The 14,991-nt window shown below is 47.1% G+C and overlaps 1 protein-coding gene across 1 annotated transcript in view; it reads right to left on the bottom strand.

The window, feature by feature from the left end:
* Positions 1–314: 314 nt before the first annotated feature.
* The window catches only part of ADRA1D (adrenoceptor alpha 1D), a 45,615-nt gene continuing 30,938 nt past the window's right edge, over positions 315–14,991 (bottom strand). Inside the window, exon 2 of the mRNA XM_071447214.1 lies at positions 315–4,633. Coding sequence (XP_071303315.1) covers positions 4,065–4,633 — 569 coding nt within the window. The 3' untranslated portion in view covers positions 315–4,064. The remainder of the gene's footprint in view (positions 4,634–14,991) is intronic.

Raw genomic sequence — 14,991 nt, forward strand, 5'->3', positions numbered from 1 at the left:
GCCACAGCTTCTCTGGGCACGCTGTGCCAGGGCCTGCCTAGAAAGCCTGGGAAGAATTTTTTTCCTAATATCTAATCCAAAGCCGCTCTCTGGATGTGGCTGGTGCAATCCCTTCCTGCCTGTGTGTCAAGAAACTGAGTGTCCTCTCTTGACTTGCTTTTATCATTAATTCTTCCAAGTGGGAAGGATTATCCCTGTGAAATTGCAAAAATAATGTCTTAGAGAAATAAGCAAGAGTGGATAATTTTCTGCCTTTTCTTCCTCCCTCCTTCATCCCCTATAACCCTTGTTTTAAAAATCAGACACAGCAACAATTTACAGCAACGTTTTAGACAGGTTTGTGCATGTATTTGGTACAAACAAACAAAAATATGTGCATTCTGTTTCATAGAGCTTACATCAATCTGGCAGAACCTGAAACACAAAACAGAAATACTCCGGCTAATAAATACATCTGGGGATGAAAAATAAAAATCTATACATAAAAAATTTCCAACGTTCTGCTAAAGAAAATGTACACTTATATACACACTGTAAACAATAGTAATGCAACCCAGCTGCAGCCCAGCTCAGGCTGGCAGGGACCTTTCTTCCCTCGTGGACCTGGGAGAGTCCAGTGACACAAAATCTCATTTTCCACCCCCAACCCTTGGTTCCTTGGAGCAGCAAGGTCTGAGAATGCAATTGTGACGTGGAGCCAGTGCAATGAGGTGGGATCTGATGGATAACTGAGGTGCAGGTGCTTTGGGAAATGGCCTGCCTGGAAAACCTGCTGGAACAGGGCCATTCCCTCAGCTGGTCACACCCTTGTGGATCCAGGGAAATCTGTGGGATTGGACTGAATTTGCCTCCTGAAAGTCTTAGCCCGTTTTTCCAAACTTGGGAGAGCTTGGAAATCAGGGGATTCAAGGAAAAATGCTCAATTCCAGACACTCAGGTCATATTTCATACAAGTTTTCCTTCCTCCCTGCCAGCAAAGACAGCCCTGTCTCCTCTAAAGGAAGCTCTGCATAAGCAGCCTCAGAGTCCAGTCCTGGCACTGCTTCTGATGCAAGATGCCAAATCAAAGCAGGGTGAAAACCAAGAATTTTGCCTGAATGCAGCAGAGCAGAGCTCAAGGCTTTCCTACAGCTCCTTCCAGGGCATCTCTTGGGGCCAGATCAAATACAGTGAGTAACTGAGCCAGAATCTGGGCATTCATGAGTGTGTGTGTGCCATGTGTGTGCTTGAACTGACTTTATTTTCTCCCTTGTTGGTCTGTAAAGACTTGGGATGGAGAGGCAGCAAACCTCCAGACTAATCCTTTTTTCCTTCTCAAAAAGCTTTCGAGGAGCTGGAGGCTGTAAATATATTTCAATACTGGAAAAAAAAAAAAGAAAAAATATATTGAAAAGGTCAGGGAGAAGTGTAATCTATAATACCAGCTCATTTATGGGAGTGCACTGCTTGCCAGCATTTGCTAAATGTTCATTTATAGAGGGATGTTTGCCCATTTGTAGGAGAATGCCTGGCATTTTGGAAATGACACATTTATATAAACACAGTGAAGTGTGTCTGTCTGTCTGTCTGTCTGGTCATGGGTGTCCTTTCCCTGCTCCCTTCTCTGCCACATCCCCAGCGCTTCCCATCAGGATCCCAAAAACACCCAGGAAACCAGTGGCAGCTGCAGTCCTCACGCTAAAAAATGACTTTTTGTGCCACCCCATTATCACTGCAAAGCCTCAATTCCCTTCAGAGCCAAATAAACCGGGGAAAAAAAAATTATTTCCCCACAGAAGCTCCCATGGGGTGATGGGAAGTCCCCTGCTTTGGTAGGGCAGAGCTGGCAACCTCAGGCTGGTTTTGCAGAGCTGGGGAACATGCAGGTGGTTGTGAGTCTGAGTTCAGTGTATGTGCTGGGATTTGCTGCTGGGAGGAAAATATCTGGACAAGATCTGCTGGTATTTGTGCAATAATTGGTCCAGTTTGTCCTGCATCATGTAAAGGGTGTTGAGACAGGGCCAGCTCCAGATATCTTGTCCCAATATGCACTGCACAAAAGAGTTAAAAAACAACAAAAAATTCCAACTTCCCTCCTGTCCTGTTTTCATTTAATGCAAATCAGAACATCAGAAAGAAAGGTGACATTCTCCTTGCTGTGCCTGGCACCTTTAATCTTCCTTTGGCAGCCACCCTTGGTGGGATGAGCTGGATGTGCTGCAGGCACTTCCATGAAAGGCTTCCATGAAAGGGTTTGAGGGGCACTGCTGGTGTGGAGCAGTTTCCACCCAGGACACGTTCAGTGCCGTGTTTCCACCCCTCAGGACTTCCCATTCATGTTCTTTAGTTCCCTGGCTTGAGGCACTTCCCCTCAGATCCCTCCTCTGCCTCCATCACCTGCGTGTCTCCTGCTCATGGCTTAACCCGACGGTCACTCCTTGGGGCTCATTATCTGGAATTTGGTTAAACCACTCTGATTTTTGAAACCAGCGCCTGCAATCCACGGCCAAGCAGAGTTTGGGTCACCATTTCCTGAGCTGCCTGGTCAAGGTGGGCTTGCCATGGCTTCAGATCCTGGAGTTTCCTGGAGGAGGCTGTGGTGCCCTCCTGAGGGGTGCTCACACTCTGGGACTGTGAGCAGGGAAAAACCCACTTTAATTGTCATTACTTTTGGCACAGCCAAGGCAATTGTTGGCAGCCACCAGAAGTTTGATGCATGAAGCATGTGGGAAGTCCCTTGGGAGAAGGATCATGAGTGTGACCCTGACTGGGGAGAGGATCCCTCTACTTCAGGGAGCTCCAGCTGCACCTCAGCTCCACTTCAGCTTGGACTCTACGGGCAGTGGAAATGCAAATTTCCCAACTCAGCCATCCCACCTTTCCTGAGCCACAGCACAGGCTGGCTGAGGACCTTCATTACAAAATCATTACAGTTGGAAAAGACCTCTTGGATCATGGAATCCAACCGTCAACCCAGCACCACCCATTCACCATTAAACCACCTCCTCAGGGCCACATTCGCAGTCTTTTGAACACTTCCAGGGATGGTGACTCCACCACTGCCCTGGGAATCCTGGTCCAGTGCCTGGCCACCCTTTGAATGAAGAAATTCTTCCTAATATCCAGCCCAAATCTTCCCTAGCACAACTTGAGGCTGTTTCCTGTTGTCCTGAGTGAAGCCCCTGGGATGCATTTTTTATCCTGCGTTTTTTGAGAAAAACAACGAGAGCAAAGAAGGGGACAGGAAGGTTTGGGGGTGACTGACACCAAAAGGAGCTGGTTTCTCTGTGTGTCACGGATGGATGTTCACTAAAGCAAGGTGGGTTGCAAGTGTTTCACTGGAAAGTGAAATGCAAAATGCTTCACAGGATAGAGTTAGAGGAGAGAGACCTGTACACCCCCTGGCAGCACGTCTGGAATACTCCTCTGGCCTAAAACCAGGTGATGTGGAAGGGCCAAAGCTGTGGCCACTGCAGAGATGATGACTGAGAGCTGGGATCCCTCCACCTTGCTTGGGAATACCCCAGTCTGCTCTCCCTCCAAAGCCAAGGCCTCATCTGGATGTCCCGTTCAGGACCTCCAGGATCCCAACCCACCCACATAAAGGATCAGCTGCCAGCTCCTGCTTGGCAGGGTCCTTCCTGGCTGCTGCCTCTGGATGGAGACATGAGCACGTTTACTAAGGCAGGGTTGGCAACTTTTGGGATTCAATCTTTCCATTAGGTTTCGCTGTGGTGTTTTTAAGGCAAAGGAGACATCCTGGTTTCCCTTAATTGCACAGCTTCTTCCAAAGCCAAAGACAACTATCCACCAGAGGAGACAGCTCTTGCCCTAAGGTTATATCCACACCTTCTCCTCCTGCTGTGGCTTTTTAGAATGGGATTTGCCATTGGCTCTAATTTGAGGAACCCATAACCCCACAGAAGGGGCTGAGCTCCGCCTGGGGGACGCTTGGACAACCTTTGGGCAACTGCATTTAATACCTGATTGCTGCTTCCAGCCTGCCTGACAGACCCACAGGTGGTATCCCTCCATGTTTCTTCTAGATACCTCTAAAGAAACCATCGACAGCTGCCCCACAGGCTTCAAATATCTGTTTCTCTCAGCCCACAGCAGTCTGTTAAATCATGGGTTTGGTAGTCGATGGTTTCCGTGAAATCATGAGGGATCCCAATCGAGACAGACTCCACCTCTGTCTTGTAGGTGGCTGTGGCCCCCCCTTTGCTGGATCCACCCCGGATTTTGTTGGAAAGGCTGTTCATCTTCTCCTTCAGCTGGGTGGACGCCGGCTTCTGGAAAGGCGTCAGCATCTTCCAGCCCTTGAAGCTGAGCGTTCGCCTCTTACCGCCTCTCTCCTGGAAGGAGGAGTTAAATATGAAGGAGCTGTTCAGGGTGTTAATCCTGGGCCGTAGGTCTGTCTCTGAGTCCTGCACTGAGCTGTTGATGGAGGCCCCTCTCCAGTGGTGGTCGTAGACCCTCCAGATGGGCCGGCGCCGCCGGCGGCACTGGCACTTGAGCAGCCGGATGAACGCGCGCTTGAACTCCTTGCTGGAGCACGGGTAGATGATGGGGTTCACGCAGCTGTTGAAGTATCCCAGCCAGAAGATGATCTTGAAGACGATTTCCGAGGGCTTCAGGGACGGGAAGAAAGAGCCTTGGGAGAGATTGAAAGGAACATGGTTAGAGGAAGTGGAAGGATGTGGTGGAGTAGGGCGATAAGGTGTCGGGGGTTGACAAGGAAGTGAGTTTCCTTGGGAAGTGATAGCCAGGCTTTGGCTGGAACCTGTCACAGACATCTTTTATGAAAAATCCTTTCCTTAGGATTTTTCCTCCTGAGAAGCTGAGAGGCCTCAGGAACAAAATGTAACCAATGGTTATCTGCTGCTGTGGAATGCAACAGGTGGGATCTGTGATTGGCCCATGTTGGTTGTTTCTAATTAATGACCAATCACAGCCCAACTGGCTTGGACAGAGAGTCAGAGCCACAAGCTTTTGTTATCATTCTTTTTTTTTTTCTATTCTTAGCTAGCCTTCTGATGAAATCCTTTCTTCTATTCTTTTAGTATAGTTTAAATATAATATATATCATAAAATAATAAATCAAGCCTTCTGTAACATGGAGTCAGATCCTCATCTCTTCCCTCGTCCTAAGACCCCTGTGAACACGGTCACAGAAACCAGTTCTCTGAGCTTTCTGGAGGATGGTTTTCCTCCAGCAAACAGCCCAGGGAGCCCTTATGTAGGTCAGTCACAAAGCTGGGGGTTAATCCAGTCTGGAAGAGGGGAGATGTGTAGAAGAGGCTGATGGTCTGGTGGTGGTGAGACCCTGGAGCACGTTTCCCAGAGAAATTGTGTCTCCTCACCCTGGAACTGTCCAAGGCCAGGTTGGATGGGGTTTGGAGCAACCTGGCCTGGTGGAATGTGCCTTTCAGGTAGTTTACTGCCTCCAGACTTATGGACTTCAGCATAAAAGTATGGCCACAGCCCTGTCACCTGCACTGAGAGAAGAGCAACACCTCTTCACGTCCTCCTCTCGTGTATTTTGGGTCATCAGTGTCACACACCCTCTGCTCAGATTCTGTGGTGATGCTAAGGGGGGCTGTTAAATGGGCTCAGACAATATCCACTGCCCCGAAGCTTGTCCTTGATACTTTAAAACACTTTTGTCCACCCAGTTCCTCCTTAGTTTTTTGCAGAGTTTCTCAGTGTTTTTCTCCATGAAAAAGCTGGAGATAATTTTTTACTTTGAGCCAGAAGATGTCAGTGTTGCTCCCACATGGCCTCGGAACAGCATTCCCCACTTGGATCTGAAATAACTTTCTGACTCAGCCTTAATTTCTTTTAATTTTAGCTCCAAATGACAAATCATGCCGCCATGTGACTGAGTGTTAATTTGTATTTTAGTAAATAACATTAACTCCAGATATCATTATTATTTTCCCCTGCGCTCCTAAGCCTGGTGTCAAAACAGTAAAACAGGTGCCAGGAGCCAGAAATTCATGACTGACACTACATAAAATCTCCCCAGGCTGTTTGCTGGAGGAAAACCATCCTCCAGGAAGCTCAGACAACTGGTTCCAGCAAAGCTTTTCTACACCCATCCCTAAAAAGTGGAGAAATTTCAGCCAGACTCAACATTAGGTACGTGGGCAGCTCCACCACGGGTGTGTGGGAGAACACAGACACATCCCAGCATTTTGGGCAGGCAAAGCAGATTAAATATCTGCTGCAGGCCCACCCAAAGCAGGCAGGAGCTCAGGCTGGCTGTCAGTGTGTGCTGAAGGGGGCATGGAATGAGGGCTGTGAGCAGGACTGACATCTCTGTGCTGGGAAGGCTCAGGGCCTTCCTGGAAATGAAGGCATTTGCAGCCAAATGAGCAGCAGCTGGTGGTGGCTTTGAATGGAGCAATGATCATGGAATGGTTTGGGTTGGAAGGGACCTGAAAGATCAGCTTGTCCCAAACCCCCTGCCATGGGCAGGGACACCTTCCACCATCCCAGGCTGCTCCAAGCCCTGTCCAGCCTGGCCTTGGACACTTCCAGGGATCCAGGAGCAGCCACAGCTGCTCTGGGCACCCTGTGCCAGGATTCCTCACCCTCACAGGGAACAATTTCTTCCCAATATCCCATCCAACCCTGCTCTCTGTCAGTCTGAAGCCAATCCCCCTCATCCTGTCACTCCATGCCCCCATAAATAGTTTCTCTCCACCTTCCCTGTCAGCTCCCTTAACACAGGGCTCAGTTCTGTGGGCAGTGACCCCACCTTGGTTGCTCCAGATAAAAGGAATTTATTCTCTTGGGGACAGTGCTGAGATTTCCAGGTTGGCTCTGGGCTGCTGGAATCACAGGGTTTGATTTTAACCCCACCAGAAACTCCCTGAGTGACAGCCAGGAGCTCTGAACCCCCCCCAGTGCTGCTGGGGCCATCCCCCTTTGCCTTCCACACAACACCTCCAGTTTTCATCCCACCATGGCTTTACCTTCTCCCTTTTTCACAGTGCCCCCAGCCCACCCCTCTGGACCTACAGGAACCATGGATGTGCCAGGAAATTGGACCTAGGAAGATGAACTGAACATGCAATCCTGCTTATTCCCTTGTCAGGGAGAGGTTTCCTGCCTCAGTTTCCCCACAGAGAAAGGGTTAATGACCAGGAACTCCCCACAGTGTTGCTGTGAACCCTTTTTGCAGCGTGCTCTGGGTTCTCAGAGGAGCTGCAGCTCTGTGGAGCATTTTTTTTTTTTTTAGCTTCAAGAGAGAGGAAAAGAAAACAAAAAACTATGGTAACAAAGCAAATAAAAGAAGGGTCTCTTTTTAAATTCAGCTGGTAATTACTGCTTGAGCCAGGCCACTTAAGAGATTGGTGTTGCCTAAACAGCCTGATGATTGCTAAAATAATAATTTCTATCTGGTGTTTAGCAGTTCAGGGCACAATGCAGTTTCTGTACTATGTGCTTTGTCTTTTGCATCCAGATAGAAAACACAAATTGAAAAGGAAGAGAAACTATGAATTCTCTGAAATTCAACTCTGGCTGGTTTTCACCCAGTGAGAACCTTGTGTACATACAAAGACAAGGGGCTCATTAGCATCCTCATTACCATGCAAATTAGCGTGCCCCTCGAAGGGACGTGTCCTGAGTGCAGCCACAGTCTCCTCATTTCCTCACCCTGGGATGAACAGAACTGGGCAGGGAATCCCCAGAACAGCTCCTCTGCACATGCTGGAGCATCAGAATCTTCTGATGGGCACTGGGAAGCTCCACATATGAGAATTTAAGAGGTTTTTTAAAGGAATGAGTGAAAAATCAAAGAAATCAGCTCTTGCTTTCATATACTCGAATATGCAACAACACTTTGAGGGTTTTTGGGCTGGGCTTTGTGACATTTTCTACATAAATAGGTGAAAGTCAGTACTGAGTGATGGACACTCATGAAACACACAAGGATGTGTCCAAGGTCCAGAAATGTGAGTAAAAGATGAATAATAGCAACACAGAGTGAAGCACCAGCACTTCAGTCTGTTATCTTAGTGTGAGAGCAATTTTTGGGTGATCTGGCCCCAAAAGCATCAAGGCCAGTACAGGGCAACATCAAAGAAGAGGAAATATGATTTCTGTGGGATCTGTCACAATCCAACAGGAAACCTGGTCTTGTTTAGAGAGGAGAATTTGCTGAGCACTCAGAATCAGCCCTCTGGGCACCTCTCCTGGGCATCCAGCTCAGCACCTCATGGGGTGAGGGAGGAGGAGGTGGTGACACCCACCTTAGGGACAACCATCAGAATTTATAATAAAAAATAATGCTGGGGTCTTAATAGTCCATCTGGGGACTTTATTCCTTCCACCATTTTATAAAAAGATCATCCCACACCTTGCAAGATCTGAATATGACAGAGCTGGGTCAGGGCAAGGGTTCTATGCCTTGTTGTAACCTTAAATAATTCCTGTTGTAACCCTAAATAATTGTCTTCAGGATCATTCAGAAATTAAGAAGGCTGCAGGTGAGCTCAGGAAAAGCCTGTTTGCAGCTTGCAAAGTGACTGAAGTTACAGACTAAGCATGATCTGAAGACTGAACTGCAGTTTTCTGGTGATGCAGAAGTCAAGCCAATAAAGTATGTGCTCATACCATTTTTAATTTTTTTTTTATTGTTACTTGTTAATTTTTTTTTTATTGTTACTTGTTAATGCTCATATTTGGGGAAAACCAGGCAGGTAAAAATCTCTGGAACTATGGGCATAATTCCCAAAACTAAAACTGTGACACTCTGTGGTGGGAGGTAGTGGATGCAATCTGTCCTCCATGTATCCAAACACATTTCCCATTTTTTTTTAGGTTGTTTGAGCTGACACAATCTCATGATCTCTCCTCGCCTGCCCTTCTCCACCCTGCCCTCCCCATGACTCACTGGAAGGTGATATCACTTGGATTGTTCAGAGTTGCTGGTCCCAGTGTTCAGAGCTCAAAAAAATAAAGCAAAACAAGGCAAAAAAAAAAAAAAAAAGACAAATGCACCAATGCAAATGGAGCCAGTCCAATCTAAATTCTGGCCCTGGCTCCCAGTGTACAGCCAGAATTCATGAGCAGGCTTAGCTGGCAAGGGCATCTTTGTTGTAAAAGGTCCCTGCTTTGCAGCATGTCCTGAATAGTCCATGGAGCAGGAATGCTGCAGACATGGGAGAGGTGGGAAGAACAAAGGGACAAAGTCATGTCCCAGCGCTGCCCCAGCTTGGAAATGCAAGGACCAGCAGGACTGCTCAACACTGATAAAGGGGTTGCTGTTGCTTGGTGTGGGCTTTGTATCAGGAATGGGCTTGCAAAGAAAATAGCTTTTGGAGAGCTGGATTTTACAGGTGTCATCACAGGAGAGGACAGGTAAAACCTTCCACAGGAGGTGGCAGGTGAACAGCTAAGAAGAGGACATGGCTCATCTCACAGCAGGTTGCTAAGTTATGGATGTCCCTGCAAGCAGGAGGTAAAAATTGATTGGCCAAACTCATGGAAAATAATAATAATAATAATAAAAAAAAAATTACCAATGTGTGAACCAGTGTTTCTGAGCTAGGAAGCTCCAGAAATCCATCTGTAGGATTAGAACTGTGGTGGGGACAGGTGTGCCATCACCTGAGCTTCTCCTGGATGTGCCTTAAAGGTTCAGGAGGGGATTGAGGACTGCCTTGGGAGGTATCAGAGCAGCAGGTCAGAAGAAATCCAGCTGACAGAGGAAAAGCCCTGGCACAGGAGGTACCACAGATGCTCACTGTGGGTCCTCCTGGCCAAAGGAAGGCAGAGAATCATGGAATGGTTTGGGCTGGGACGGATCATAAAGCCCATTTCATTCCACACCTTCCACTGTCCCAGGTTGCTCTGAGCCCTACCCAAGCTGGCCTTGGACACTTCCAGGGATGCAGGGGCAGCCACAGCTTCTCTGGGCACCCTGTGCCAGGGCCTCCTCACTCTCATACTCAAAAACCTTTCCCTTGTATCCAACCTAAATTGACCCTCACTCTCTTCCTTATTTTTTTTTTTTTCTGACTCTCAAAAAGTAAATTAATTAAATCTGTTCCAAAAGAACCATGAGCTGCCCCTTTCTGCTCAAAACCCAGCTTGCATCTCTCCTTGCCAGCTCCTTCCTGGGCCCCCAGGATGGACAACCTCCCTGGAGCAGCTGCCAAGCTGTGGGAGAAGGGGCTGGATTTCAGCAAGGACTTCTCCCAGTGGTGGGGCTCTGATTCTGACTGGTCCTTCCTGACCTTCTCCTCTGTTCTCTATTAGCCACCTCCACTGGGTATTTGTAGGCATGTCAGGGTCCCTAGAGGGTTAACACCTCCTTGGTGTGTCTTGGAGTGGTCAGGGAGTTCACTGCCCTGCTAGGATGGATCCAAGAGCTGCTTGGCCTGGGGAGGAGGACAGCATGTTCACAGCCACTCCAGCATTTTCCCTGGAGGATGATGGCATTGGGATATCGGGTGGAATTCCTCAGGCCTGTCAGCCCTCCAGCCAACCCCATAAACAATGTCACAGATAAGCTGCAGCTTCCCAATGAAAGCCCCAATGAGCTGCCTGATTGTCTCCCTGCTGCCTGTGAGTCCAACTTGTGCATCCTGCTCTGGCCCAAAGAGAAGCAGGGAGGAGCCACCACTGCCCTGACCACTGCTGACCTTCTAGGCAGTGTTTTGTCCCATGTCATGGCTGGAGAGGTGCTCCTGGAGAGCCCCTGGCCAGGCCAAACCTGGTGTGTGGGCCCTGCTGGGGAGGGAGGGAAGCTTTAGGTGTGATGGAGATCAGGGAAACATTTGTCTGGCAGATTGCAGAGGGAGGAGAAACCAGTCAAGGGCTCTGAAACACACCAACAGTCTCAAGCAGGATCTCAAATTTGAGGTCTGAGGGTGGTTTGTTGTCGCCACATTTCTCTTCCCAGAGAAAAGCAAGGCACAATTCTTCCCAAGAATATTTCTAAGATTCACATTCTCTGAACCTCAGAGAGAGGAAAAACAATTCTTATCATTTGCTGGGCGTGTGTTTGTGCAAAATATGAAGATTATTTACCCAAAGTGATGGTGTTTTGTTTCCTTGGCCTATCAGGGCCTATCTCAGCTGACAGTCACGAGAGTCAGAGCAGTTGTGTGCAGAGTTGAGTACTTAGAAAATTCAGTTTAGATATAATGTAACATAATGTAATATAGTATAATAAAGTAATTAATGAACCTTCTAATAAGATGGAGTCAAATGCATCCTTCTCTCCCCTCGTTGGGGATCCCTGCAAATACTATAGTTTGTGTGTCAGGAAGAGGAGGATAATGAATCAGAGCCTTGCTCTGGTCATTCACTGTCAAATTCACGGCCCCCAAACCTGTCTCCCAACATTTAGGAGTATGGTCCTAGTGATGTCCCCAAAACTTTTCTCTAAGGTGCTGCACATCAGTAGGACTTTGACCAAAATTGCCCTTTATTCCCCTCAAATATTGGAGATGATCTCAGAGTAATCCTGGGAATTTGGCCTGGTGGGAGTAATTGATGTGAGGATGTTTATGAGGCATCAAATTTCCTCAAAATTGTGGCTTCTGTGTGAATCACCTGCCTGAGTTCAGGCACCTGAGCAGGTCCTGGGGCTCCTCTTACAGTCACTGGCTTAGAGGGCAAATTTTGTGATGAGAGTGGGCTGATCTATCTCATCCTCAGTAGAAGCCACAGGGCAGATGGATCACAGCAGTTTCAGGTGACTGGACTCAGACTCCTGGCTCATCACAGACATCCAAGGTTACTCCTGGTGGGTGGATTTCACCCTCAATGTCACGATCATCTGGTGGTCTGATGCTCTCTGAGAAGTTGCCAAAGCTTCCCATGCACCAGTTTCTCCCCTGTCTGGGACAGGACTTGGATCACAGGAAGAATTTCACCAGTGGAAGGTGAAGTGAAAAGCCACACAGGTTCCTCTATACTGTTCCCTGACAGAAACATCACAAGTAATTTCAAGAATTTTGAATACTGCTAACTTGCTTAGCGTGGTCCAGCCAGACCCCTCCAGATAAATTTGGTCCAGGGAACAATTTAATCCAGAGCCCATCCTCAAAAAAAAAAAAATAAAAGGGATTGACTTTGCAGCCTGCCAACATTGCCCCAGCAGACTGTGCTCCCTTAACCACCTCCAGATGCCCTGGTGCCACATCACAGGGCAGGGAATGCAAAGCTTCTGCTCCACCCTGCAGATCCAGGCTGGTGGGCTGCCACACAGCCCCCCTGCTCTGCCAGAGATCCTGAACTTCACAAGACAGGAATTTTGCCGTAGGACCATGCATGGGGCACAAGACAGGCTTTGGGCAAGATCCTGTGAAGTATTTACTCTGCTCTGTTCTGCTCTACAGCTCTTGCTCCAGGCAGGGGCTTGAGATCATAAACTGGCTTTTTTTCCTTTTTTTTTCTTTTCTTTTTTTTTTTTTTTTTTTTTACAGTATAGCTGCTCTTAGTTTGATTCCTAAGCAAGTTGTACCAAAACTTTGTAATTTGCTGAATATTATTTGGAATGTGCTTTTTTGATATGAGGTGAAGGGGACTTAGAGTTTTAAAATATAGTAACATATATGAAACAAAATAGAAGTTTTAGAGCAGAAATCAGTTATTCTTCTTTACCTTATTCTTTCTTCTTCTTCATAAATTTAAGTATTATTGTGTAATTAGACAAAAAAGTTTGCATTGCAGACTTCAAGTAATTAGTTATTAAGTTAAAAGTAAAAATAATTTATGTGTCATTTCTTAATTAAATAGTTTAACCTTAAAGGACTTTATAAGAAAAAATAGTTAACCATTTTGTACCTTGCTAATAAAAGACTACAGAACTCACTGCTGTGAAACTATAACATAGAAAAGAAATAATAAACACCTAAGTCTAAACCCAAACTATCATCTCAAGTACCTTCAATCCCAATCTCAACAAAAGTAAAAAAAAATTTAAAAAAAACCCAACAAGGGGATACAAAGAAGGTTCAATCATACAATCAGGGAATGGTTTGGGTTGGAAAGGACCTGAAAGATCATTTAAGTTCCACCTCCTGCCATGGGCAGAGACACCTTCCACTATCCCAGGTTGCTCCAAGCCCCATCCACCCTGGCTTTGGACACTTCCAGGGATCCAGGGGCAGCCACAGCTTCTCTGGGCACCCTGAGCCAGGTCCTCACCACCCTCACAGGGGAGAATTTCTTTTAATACCCAGTTTAAACCTACCCTCTTTCAATGTAATCCATCTCCCTTTTCCGGTCACTCCATGATTTTGTAAATAACCTCTCCATCGTTCTTGTATGCTCCCTTCAGGTGCTGGAAGGGCACAGTTAGGTCACTCCAAAGCCTTCTCTTTTCCAGGCTAAATAACCCAAATCCTCTTATATGCCATCTTTCTTGGGAGGGCGCTGACCCTTCACCTGGGGACTCACAGCTGAAATCATCATCAGCAAATCCCTAGAATGTCATTTCATCCATTGCATCCTCCTTCCAAAGACCTGGATTCCCATGCACAAAACCCTCTTGGCCCTGCAAGGAACACACCACATTGCATCTTTCATGAGGGAACCTCTAAAGAAGAAAGCCATGTTTTAAACCAAGGAATAACCCAGGAATTGTGGCCTGGTACTGCAGAGGGGTTGATACCAAGGTCTGTAAGGAGAAACTGTACCTGCAGCACAGAGTGGATGCCACCAAAAGAAGCCCTGAGTGGTGCATCTTGTCTGATTGGATTTCTCCAAGGTTTTCCATATGGTTTTCCATAGTCTCTTGGAGAAACTGATGCACTTTTGTCTGGAAAAGGGGTCTGTGCAGTGGGTGGGGAACTGGCTAACAGGGCACACCCAGGGAGGGGTGGTAAAAAGCTTCTTCCCAAAGAGGCAGCCTGTCAGCAGTGGGATTGATATCACTCCCAACGCTGTTTAACATCTCCCAGGTGAGCTGGATGATGGGATCAGGTGTATCCTGGTCAATTTTCCTGATGATGCTGATGCCTTGTGAAGGCTGACCTAGAGCAGAGGCTGGACAGAGCTAAAGAATAAAGCAGGTATTTATTAGGAGGCCTCAATGGATGCACCTTGGGCAGCACAAGAGCCCAGCCAGGGCTGCACCCAAGATGAACCAAAATGGTCCCAAAATGCACGACTGCTCACGGGGTCTGTCACTTTGATCAGTTCTGCTCCATTTGCATATTGGAATTAATTGTTCAATTACAGCTTTAGGTTATGAAGTCCCATCCTTCTTGTTTTTCTCTCTCCAGCCCATGTTGTTTGTGCTCTTGGGCCTGAGATTTGGATCATTTGTCCTTGGTCCCCAGCTGGAGCAGGAATTGTTTTGTCTCCCTGCTCTGTGCACAGAGCTCACCATCCCCTCATATGAAGCCCAGACCCACACACTAAAGCAGGACAGAATCTGAAAAATAGAAAAGCCAAAATCTGAGGCATCAATACCAAACAGAATGAGGAAGTGGACACTTCAGGAGTGGGGGACACCCTGCAGGAAGACCTGCATCAACATGAGCATCACCAGCAGAGATGGAGAAGGAATTGTGCCACTCTACTCAGTGTGTTCAGTTTTGGTCCCCACCAGGGAAAAAATATGTGGGCAGGCTGGAGAGGGTCCAGAGAGTGGCCAAGAAGATGATCCAAGCACTGGGAAGCTGCCATGTGAGGAAAAGCTGAGATAACTGAGCTTGCTAAGTTCTTGAGAAAAGAAGGCTGAGGGGGAGGTTTTGTCACTGTGTAGCTACAAAGAAATTGTGGCTCCCTTTTTACAAGGAGTCACCTGGAAAAGATGAAGGGTCATGGGTACAGGTTATTCCTGGGGGTATTTCTATTGCACACAATTTTTCACCATGACAACCATCAGACATCAGAATAATTTACCCAGGGAAGTGGTGGATTCCACTTTTAAGATTCATCTGGACATGATGCTGGGCCATCTTGTGCAGATTGTGCTTTTGCCAAGAAAAGTTGGACCAGATGGTCCTTCAGGTCCCTTCTAACCTGATATTTTGTGAT

Source organism: Agelaius tricolor, unplaced genomic scaffold, assembly GCF_023055355.1.
Source record: "Agelaius tricolor isolate 1412-34295 unplaced genomic scaffold, bAgeTri1.0.p SCAF_24, whole genome shotgun sequence".
Taxonomy (NCBI): domain Eukaryota; kingdom Metazoa; phylum Chordata; class Aves; order Passeriformes; family Icteridae; genus Agelaius; species Agelaius tricolor.